General features: G+C 35.7%; 1 protein-coding gene across 1 annotated transcript; it reads right to left on the bottom strand.

The window, feature by feature from the left end:
* Nucleotides 1-7,020: 7,020 nt before the first annotated feature.
* BDBG_01264 (RNA-directed RNA polymerase) lies at nucleotides 7,021-11,301 on the bottom strand (the record flags this gene model as incomplete). The annotated part of the gene is made up of 2 exons (XM_002628310.2): nucleotides 11,254-11,301; nucleotides 7,021-11,186 (listed from the first exon to the last, which is right to left on the bottom strand). The coding sequence occupies exon 2, from the start codon at nucleotides 11,167-11,169 to the stop codon at nucleotides 7,021-7,023; it is 4,149 nt and encodes a 1,382-aa protein (XP_002628356.1). The 5' UTR covers nucleotides 11,170-11,186; nucleotides 11,254-11,301.
* Nucleotides 11,302-11,502: the final 201 nt, after the last annotated feature.

An 11,502-nucleotide genomic window follows, 5' to 3' on the forward strand; every position in this document is an offset into this window, starting at 1 on the left:
TCTATTCAGATTATTAGAACTGTAACTGAAGAATAAATATACTCAGTATATTTAGAAACTGCTTATAACAGAGATTAATTCTACAGAAATAAAGAGTTAAAAAGACTTAAATAATCTCTTATAAAGAGAGAGTTGAATTTATATATCTGTAAATAAGTTTCTATATATAGAAGATATTAAAAGAAATTATAACTCTTCTCTAGTAGATCATTTTATAGATACTAGAACTTATAAGTTACTTATAAGAAAATACTTCTGACTGATGATATGAGAGCTTGTAAAGAAGATAGTGAATTCTTATACTATTTATCAGAGTTCATAAGTAGTGTGATTCAGATTATATAAAGAACTTACTTCTCTACTCATCTCACAGAAATCTTGTGAATAGCTAGAAATAAATACTCTTGTAAGTCTCTCTGAAAGTAAGAATATATATAAGATCTACTTTAACAGTGTGCTGATAATAGTAGATTACTTTATTAAAATAACACACTGTATACTCATCTATAAGAACTTAAAGTTAAAGAATTTGACTTATATCTTTGACTGTGATGTGATCTGATTGCATAAATTATCTATGAATATTATTATTATTATTATTATTATTCTTCAATTATAGATGTATGCAGTCAGAGACTATGACATCTACCTGAGAACTAAAAGTTCTCAGAGTTTTTCCTATATCTATAAAGTTAACTATTATACATTCACCAATTTCAGATATGCAAAATCAGAAAATTCCAGCTCAGAATACAAAAACTGTTTACAAATTGCAGTGTTTTAACATCTTCTGATACTTTGAAACCATTTGACAATATCATGACAAAAGAAAAGAGAACACAGTCTTAAAGATAGACATATTAAATAGATGGATAGAAAAGAATAGAAAGGAAAAAGTAAAGTAAAATAAAGAGAGACTGTAATGAAACAAATTATCAAAAGATAGTATATAGCTGTTTTAACAGACTATATCTGATCAATTTCCTCCTCTTCATATTCAGATATTTCTGAATTCAGTCATTTTCTTGTAGCTGCTTGAGTTTCTGATAGAAAGTCTATTAAGTATTTAATTCCTATCTCAGTTGAGAATAAGAATCTCATATTTAATTGATTTAGATCATACTTCTCTTTCAATCTGACTCTGAGACTATTGTATAATGCACAGTGCATTACAATATGCTCAGAATTCTCATTTACATTGCAGAATAAGCATTCTATTGAATCAAATCTATCATCAAATCTTTACATATTATGAATATTATCTTAGATAGAGAATTAATCTTTACAGAGAAGTTCTGATCTGATCTAATAACTATACTCAAAATTTCATAAGATCTAAGCATGACTTTTTATTAACAGACAGATAATCAGCTAGAATATCTAATAAGTATATTAAAACAGTATCTGCAGTACTTTATTAATCATAATCAGAATAACAGAGTGTATTTATTATTACTTACAGAGTTTATATATAACAACTTAAAATATATTAGTATAGATAAAATCCTCTTTGAGATACTCACTAAGACTTACTTATAAATAATCTTCATGAATCTGTAAGAGTATACTATAGTATGTGATGATACTTATAAATAAGCTCAGAGAATTCAGAATATTCAGGAGAAAGTGTATAAATTTTTAATAAAGACTCAAGAGTATCAAAAGAGATACTATAACTCTAAGTATATTATAAAGAGTTTTAAGAAAGATGATAGAGTCTGACTGAGTCTGAAAAACATTATTATATGAAGATCAATTAAGAAACTGAATCTCTTATGAATAGAGTCTTATAAGATTATAAAGAAAGTTAGCTTACAGTTCTATAGATTAAAACTGTCATTTGAGTTATAGATAAATAATATTTTTTATATCTCTTTACTCTGTGAATATAAGAAATTCTTAGAAGATAACTCTGTGACTCATTACTCTGTTCATGAAGTACTAGAGAGTAAAAGAAAATATCAGATTAAAGAGATTATTAACTCAGAGAAGTGAGATTATAACCTCTGATTCAAGCTTCAGTGATAAGAATATTCTGATAAGATAAATGAGTTCATTTAAGAATTATCTGAACAGATACAATATCTGTGACAGCTGAGATATAACTTTCATATCATGAATTCTAACAAGTCAGAATGATATAGTCTTCATTAAGAATCTGATTATAATAAAGATATTAACACTGTTATTTATAAATTCTAGTCTGTAAAGATGATGAATTTTTACTGAGATGAACAGTTCACAGTCTATACAAAGAGAAGAAGAAATCATATTCTTATTAAAAGCTAAAAAACAAAGAAAATAAAAACAGAACTGTGAATATAATTTAGAGATTAATAAAGAAAAAATAAAGAAAACTCATACTTACATTCTTAATATTCATAATACTTAACTTCTCTATGACTATTAATTTCTCTTTTCAAAGAAGCAGAGAGTATTATATCTGTGATACAGATAATTGTTATATTTAATATAAAGATCATTAGAAATACACAGACTTTAAGAGAGCTGAATATCAGAGTGTGTACAGTTGCAGCAGAATCTTGAGAACTGATCATCTATAAATATAATCAGATATCTTTTATAAAGCTGTGTTCACTCTCTTAGTTATACTGAAGCTTGAAAACAATTGAGATATAGAGAGAGAGCTCATCTGCTTAGATTAACTTCTATTATGAATTTATAGTATTCACATTGCTTTAATTACCTGGATTTTGCAGGTATCTGAGAACTCATCTCTCATTGACAATGAGATTGTAGAAATGCGCTGCAGTGCAAGAACTATTAATAGAAAATCTAGATATATTTACATATATCTGATCAGAGATTATATAAGTAGAAAGAGAATGATTATAGATCTGTGAGACTGCAGGAGACACTGGCAGCACTGAAACCTTTGCAGAAACTATTAGCTAGAATCTGTAAGAAATTACTTACAGAGAGACTTATAGCAAAGAGTGAGACTGCACTGCTGAGAGCTTAAATCTAATCTGAGAGATATATGAAGTTAGCTACTAATCTGAAGATTGAGTGTGATGAGAGATTGAAGAGAAATGAAGATGTTATTATGAGTAATAATACCTCTACTTTATCAGCTGATAAAAAGCAATCAGAGAAGTTACAGAGACACTCATGAGAAGCTCAGCAGTAATCAGATATTATTTACAAAGATATTGAAATTAAAAAAATCTTTATTCTTGAGAAGTTCTTAAATTAAGATATAATTATTGTTAGAAACACTATCTCTCTGTTATCTAAATGAAAACACGTTATGAATAAATAAGAATACTCATAGTTTGTGAGAATGAGAGCTGTTACAGAAAAAGAGAAAAGAAGATGAGACTTTATAAACAGATCTGAGATATTTATACTACTCTAGAGAGATTTGTTTACACTATAAGTGATCTCATAGAACAGTCACATCACTCTAGTAAATAAAAAGTGATTATGAATTACAGGCCTGAATCTTTCTATATAACTACAAAGAGTGATTACAGACCGTAGATATCTTGATTTTATAATTCTACAGAGTTGATAAAAGAATGAAAAATTTCTTACAACTCTACAGAGTCAAAGAATGATGATTTATATGAATGAGTGAAATATCAACTTATAAATACTTCTCTTTAATGAGAGTGATCTCATAGAAAGTAATTTATCTGTGAAATGAATCTGTGTGATGATCACATAAGAATCTTACAGAAAAATAATTGAAGATTAACTGAAACTCTTCTGTATAAAAGATATAAGATTAATCTGTATAATAGTCAGAGAAAGATCTGTAGACTATAAAGAATCTTATAAAATAAGAACCTGAGTGACAGACTCTTTTCTCTTCATAGTAACAAGAGGTTTTTCCTCACTGAGATTGTTTATAGATGTGAAGAATTTTTAATGAGTATCACTGCACTGCTGAGTCTGATTGTATGAACTCACTCAGTGAAAGACTTCACAGACAAAGCCTTAGAGAGAGAATGATATATAAGAAATTCTACTTCTTATGAATTCTTTATCTCTATTCCTATCTCTTGTGTAATTAATAGAGTTATTAGCCCTTGACTGCATCTAACTATATAGACTGAAGTTTCTGAATACTATTCACAACTCAGCTTGAATACTAATATACATTTGATCTCTACATTTTGTCTTTCTACTGTGAATACTTCTAGTAGTTAACAGTACATATCATGCCAAGCTGCAAACACCTGAATAATTGTCTATGAGTACTTATTCTTACATGATAAGACAGTACTGATTAGTAATAAGTATAAAATCTCTGATATATCAGTATACTCACTATAATATGAATTAGATAAGAAAAAAGAGATTAAATTCAAACTTGAATATATCTGAAAAAGAAATAGTCTGTGATATTATTTCTTACTCTTAATATATTTAATCTCTGTGTATGAAATTCCGCAGATTATTTAGTTTAGCTTAAAGATATTGTATATAATAGTGAAATTAACTGTTATTATATAGATTATAGTTCAGATTCAAACAATTCATATTATTAATAAAGCAGTTTTATTATAATCTTCTTACTATGAATTCTTTGATCTCTGCATTACTATTTTACTGCAGTATATTTTCAAGAAATACAACGTAAGATGCAATCACTCTCATCTTTTTTTCATTAATATTTATCATAATTCTCTCACAATTCAATATAGATAAGTCATGTGATAATATAGTAACTGTGTCAGAAAAATTGATATTATAAGAATCAAAGATTAGAATAAAAATATTATTTCATTTTAAGTACTTAATAGCACTTAGTGCAGAAATCAAATAAAAACTCATCAAGCTTCAGTATATATTTCAATATAAATTAAATTTATCAATCAATAATTGATATAGCAGGAAAATAACTTATATATCGGAATAAAATATGCTTTTCAAAAGATCTTGTTTATATACTGTAATTTTCAACTCAGTCTGAATTAGTGAAGATTTATAATATAACTATATCTCAATCTGTAAAAGATGTAAAGCTTGCTTTATTGAAAAGATTGCTAGCTTGTAAGAAGTTATACAGTGAAAGAATTAGTAAGCTAGATTACATAATCTAACACTCACACTTATCGGAGTAACTATACACTATAATGTATATAAAATTCACCTTCAAATCAAGTACAGGTATAAAAAATGACTGAAAAACATGTAGTAATGAAAAATCAGTTATGAGATTCATAATTTTTTAGTCTTCTATTTCTTCATCTTAATATTCTTCTTTTAATATGTATATTTCAATGTTTTAAGTAGTTTAGTAAGCTTATTCACAGCATTCTCAGCAGATGAAATATATCACATAGATATCTCATTTTTACAGATAAGATTCTGAGAAATGTGAAAACAGATCTTTATATACTTTAAGCAGTGCAGAATTGCTTCAGAAGAGAATAACTCTATGACAGACTTATTATCAGTATAAATTGTATAAGTAAGATTATTGAATATTATAAGAATGAGATAATTATCAGTATTCAGATTATTGAGATAAGATGAAATGAATTCAGCATCTTCTAGAAGCTCACAGAGACAGATAAGCTTATATACAGTCTCAGAGAATGCAATATATTCAGTCTTCATTAATGATTTAATAACTTCAGTTTATCAGCAGTCATGTCATGCAACACAGCTATCTGTTATATAGATGATATAATCAGTGATTAAATGAGATTCTGAATCTCTATCAGCTCAATTAATATCTGTATATATCACAGATTTAATATCAGCACTTCTGTGATAGATTATATTCTTCTTAATTAAAATCTGTAGATATTGAAATGTACACTTAAATATAACTTTATTTTTTAATATAGACTGAAAGCTCAATCATTTAAGAAAATCTATAGTGAAGCTTATATTAGAATATATATTAATTACCAGATATTACAGAAATTCAATACTGAATTAATAGAATTATAGAATAAATTCTACTGTGTATAAAATTAATTTCTTATTATCATTCATTAAATTGACATTCTTCTTCATAGAAGTGAATGTAGAGTGATAGTTATTTATTGAGAATTTCTTCAGAAGATTTCTTACAAAGAGAGATTAAGATAATATTAATAAATATTAAATCTCTATCAATCTTCATTCTTAAATACTGATTCAAATTCTCTATATTTCTGATCTCATAATTAGCAGTGATTTCAGCTTTGACCCAGTTTAGATCATTGATTTTCAGACTGTAGAGACATATATTATTCATGTAGATAATTATATAGATCTGTCTTATATCATGAATAAATAGTTCAGTATTATAGAGACTGACATGAAAGCCTATGTATAATAGCATTTTTCACAGCTTCTTATATCATAAGAGTGCTGCTTGCTGAAGATCATAGAGTCTCTGCATCAACTCACATACAAGATTAGAGCGAAAAGGAGGAAGAGAGAAGAAATACACAACAGAGACAACACAGAGAAGGAAAGTCTGTTTGATAGATGCGGGAAACGAAACACAGCAAAAAACTCTCAACACCTGCTTTTCCAAAGTAGTCTCAAATGCCCAAAAATGGATCTAGCCACCGACAAGGGAAGAAAATCGAAGGGGACATAGACGTACAAGAAGAAGGTAGCGGATAATGAGCCAATAACATGGTTGTCATCAACACTTCCCAATGAGTCGTTTATTTAATCACGCTGGCGTATCTGCAGTCTCAAACTCGGAGGAACTGGAAGATGAAGACTCCATAGGTGACACTTTCATGGTTTGTATTCACACTGAAAATCAAAATCAAGAGGCTCTTCTCTCTCTTGATATACACGGCTAGGAATGGTCGGAAAAAACACTCGAAGAAAATAATCACCTTACCGAAAATGGAACATGGCAGAGAGCTTGAGCATTGTAAGCCAAAAATTAGTATATAGCGGTGAAAAAGGAAACTAAAAGGTAAAGGAAAAATCAACGTGAATTAAGGGGAAAAAAATTGAAAAGGAGGTAAAATTAAATAAGAAATTTGACTTCGGCTTGGGAAATCAAGCAAAACATGGAGTTGTTTCCAAAACCTATCCACTTGATAAGCTGCCGTGAGACGAAGAATTATAGATGCTTTGGCCTAGGTCTAGAAGAACGGATTCATCGATATCGCAAAATTCATCGTCCTCGTCTTCATCGTCGTCGCTCCATTCACCCGCATTACGTCTCGTTGCCCGCTCTACCACCCTCTTGGCCGAATTGCGGTTCACCCTCAAGATGCTATAGATCTCCGGCACGATGGTTCGTGAGCCGCCCCCCAGAGCCTTGGCTTTGATTTCGCAGAGGACCGGGCCAGCTGCGAACCACACGAAATCAGTTTGGCATTCCTTATAGGCACATGATGCACGGAGCCTTTCCCATTCGTACTGGCTATTCACCCACGTGTGGCCTAGAGGGTGGTCGAAATCAGGAGGCGCTATCTCCTGCAGTATTTGAGCCGCTTCAGTAATCTTATGGGAATATGACATCTTGCTCGGCCCCACCAAGCCAGCCCACTTGGCTTTCTTTTCTCTAACGCTCTCTTTAAGCCCCTTCAGAGCATCGTACAGAGCAGGCTTATTTTCATCCCTCTCCTTAATTGCCCTGTCCTCTGCCTCGTTCCAAGGGATAATTAGGTGAGAATCGATTGGAAGCTCACAATGTTCGCGACAACATTTGCCGAACCGGACGAGCATTTGATTGCTTTCAGCTACTATCACCTCGAACAGCAAATAATCGATGAGATTATTGCTGTTCCACTGCGAAGGATTTGAACCGTTTGAAAGGCTCTTGTAAGCAGGACGCAGCGGGTTCCTCTCCGTGAATACAGTATTCGGGTATTTTGGCCGTAAATTCTTCCACGCATCATCCGTCAGTTCCCGCCCCGACTTTCTGCTGTCCACCAGATAGCTAAGCAACCAAGCCAACTTGACTCCCAAGCTAGAATTGATGTTGTTCTGGTGGTAACAGAAAGTTTCGTGTTCAACGGTGCAGGGTCCCAGTTTGGACGATTTTAAATTGAACTTAAAAGCATTGGCCAGAAACTTTTCTGTCGACACATACTCACTGATCCGTGTTGAGTGGTCGCGAAGTCCAAGACTTTCTTCCGATGGCACCGTTTTTGGATCGAACTCGGTGTTCTTAAACTCGCGCACAATAATTGGATCCCAGCAGACCCAACATTGATCCCCGTCATAATCGCCACCAGAAAGCAGAGAGGCAAGTGGTGTATCTCCAGTTGTGGGAAATACTATCACATCCTTAAAATGGCGTAGCGCATTTTTGTATACTGACCTTCGTTTTTGGATATCGGTTGAAAGATGTGCAGGTAAGCGAGCAAGGAGGATATCAATGCCGTGAAGCTCTGTACCGACGGAGCCGTGCTCCCATGCGCTGGAAAACCCAAGATGAACTTCATCCGGCTTTAACACTCCGAAGGGATCCGCAATGCAATACGCGAACGTTGATTGAGACACTCTGACCTTCAAATTTTTCAGATTATTTAAGTAATCGTGGAGAAGGCGTTTAAATAATTCAGTTAGATAGGGTAGTTTTAATGGTAAAAAGCCAGCATCCAGAAGGAGAACTGCCTGCTCCGCATATTGGGGCGGGAAATAATTGCTGGTACGTTTGGTTTGCCGTTTGTAGCTCTCATCGGTGATCCGTTTCATCTTTTGCAACCAACTGCGACACGCAACACCATTGGGAACTCGTAGGGTTTCCAAAAAATCGTCGTAAAAGGAAGACATTTCCTGTTTAATCAAACTTTTTATATGATCATTGCGGATGCCGCCGTGTTGAAGAATATTGAGGAGCTGCAAATTCAGGGCAGCAGGACTTAAAGGCCGTGACCATTGAACGACTTCAAAGGCCAGCTGCGTATCATCAACGGGCCTTGTATCATACGGAGGAGCGGGGTGGATTTTGAGTTGCGACTCGGTAATTTGAAGACCAAATCTCCGATCACCAACTCCAAACCTTGAGTCGTCACGATCCACCATCCAGACCCCTTTTGCGCCGGAAATCCTTCCTTGAAAGATAGCTGGGACTGTCTCCAGCCCCAAGGTGCACGCAATTTCCATTCCCAGCGACCTAGACATCAGCGCACAGCCGTCATTCATTACAGGTGGAGGGGGGTCCTTCAAATACACTATCTCATCCCGTCGCAGGACAACCGTGCTCAAAGTCCGCGACAGCCCAAGTTGGAGTCGTTGAAACAGTTTAAGGTCAGATTTTTGATTGTTTTTTTCGGCTCTGGGCATATGCCAATTAATCAATGCATCGATACTCATACTGGTGCGTTGCCCAGATTTTTCGCCATGCGGAGGAATGTCCAGAGGGCCCCTGGCTGTACGGAAGTCAATCCCACCAGTTCCAAAGAAAAATGCCCTTTGCTTGATAGAAACCTTTGGGCTCACACCGACTCCATCGTATTTGGCGGACTTTTTCGGCTTCTTTTGAATATCTTCAATATACAAGCCCCTCCAGAATCTCCCCACCAAATGATGTACACTCGTCGCCATCCAACGCGAAATCGCTTCGAGCAATATCTCCTTTTCCACCTCGTCATCTTTTCGAACAAGGTGTGGTGGTGGCTCTGCCACAGTTGGGTACGTCACTTCAAGGAAACGGTCTGATCCAAACCGTCGGCTAAATCGATAACCCCTCATAAATTTCAAAGGGTTTAAAGTAAGCTTCAAAAAACCTGGTTCTTTGTTCGAACACCATTCCAGTTCACAGCTCAATGTCACCACATCACCAGTGGAATTTCGGTCCTCATATTGGTCCACTGCCATATCCCATGTTTCTTGTGTTGTTTTTTCCAAGCTCGACGGCCTACCGTTATGAATATCCTTCCAGAGGTCTTCATACTCGGGTAGCTTCCGCCGATCCAGCTTTTGGAGAATATCTTCAACCGGAACTTTAAGAAAAGTGGCTGCTCTTTGGGCCTCATATCTGTAGCGTAGTGGAACAGTCGTTTTTATCATGTTCCGACTCGAGAATGGGCCCTCCTCTTCTAGTTCTCGGATAATTTTGTGAATTTTTTGCTCTCGCCAATCATGTTCTGTTTTTCGTTGCACGGATAGTGGACCTTTTGATGGACTTTCGGTGTCTTCATTGTCCCACGAGGATGCGAAGATATTATTTGAGGGCGGCCTAACGGTTGAAGTATATTGAGATGGCTCATCCAACTCTAACTCCTCGGTCTGGAAGCTCCTTGAAAAGGAGGTTGCAGGAGTACTGGATGCGAAGCTAGGTCCAAAGGAGTTTGGTTGCTCAGTAGTCATTGTTTCAAAACTTGTGTTTTCATCTTTCTGCGGCTGTTCAGTTTGTTCCTCCATAGATTTCTGGACATTCTTGGAAGACGTCATAAATTCATCAATCCTCCGTTGTTTTGGGCCATTTTTTTTCTGGTTATCGTCGAAAGAATCAGCCAAGCCCAATGAAGCAATATCAAGATCGATATCAAGGTCATCCAGATCGGAATTCCCAAACTCATCATCAGACAACGATGATGACATGGTATGGAACGGATTAGAAGGAGTATTGGGAGCAGTCAAAAATACCTCGGAATCGTCAGTAACGACCTTTCTTTTGGGCGGAGAAGGTGGTATCTTGCCTGGTGCTGCTGCTGGTGGTATTTCTGAGGGGGTGCTGGGCGTCATTCCGGATCCCGTCATCGAACCTCCAGTGGTAGTAGCAGCTGGGGATTCTAAGCTACATCCCCCCCCGAACCTATCGTCTACAGGAGCGACGACATTTACACCTCTCGGTATTCTAGAGGACCCCTTTCTCACCAGATACTCCTCATCACTGAGCACTTTCCATAAATAGTTGAGCACGATTGCGCGCTGGTCCGGAGTGATATTCCTCGCCATGGAAATCGTGTTGCTATTAATGAATGATCGCGATGGCATCGTTCCTGGTTCTTGATTCGGCTTCGGGACCCACTTGGACAGGAACGCGTTCACCCACTCTGAAAGCGAGCCAAGCACCACCCGTTCAAATTTCTCGGGGTCATCGTAGTAGAGGAACTTTGCAAGGCCAACACATCTTTCTGGCAAAGTCCGTTCATCTCCAGGCCGCCGTCTTGGAGTTGATAGAGCTGGGTTTGGAAGGTCTAAATCGTAGGCTGTATTGAGGTTGTGGATGAGTAGGTTGAACCTATCGCTGCTCCTTGGGGTTCGTGGGGTAGGCATGAGGGAACTCGATGAAACTGAGAAGGGAGTGAGTATTACAATTGTGTAAAATGCAGTGATACCGCGGCGTTTTATGTACAGTACATGTGCATGTAGATTGAATGCTCCAGAGCGACAGAGGTCCTACTGCACACGACCGGGGGTTGAGAGAGAGAAGTCAACGGCTCTGGTTGCACCCACAAAGACCAAACAACGAAACACGGGCCATTGAACGAATTGGAGTTTTTGTAAGTTAACTGAAGAAACTGACGCTCGAAAAGGGGAGGAGGCACGAAGGAAGTTGTCAATGGCAACAACGGTCAGGACAGGACCGCGTGGCTTATAATAAAAAGG

This window comes from Blastomyces gilchristii (genome assembly GCF_000003855.2).
Source record: "Blastomyces gilchristii SLH14081 genomic scaffold supercont1.2, whole genome shotgun sequence".
NCBI lineage: Eukaryota > Fungi > Ascomycota > Eurotiomycetes > Onygenales > Ajellomycetaceae > Blastomyces > Blastomyces gilchristii.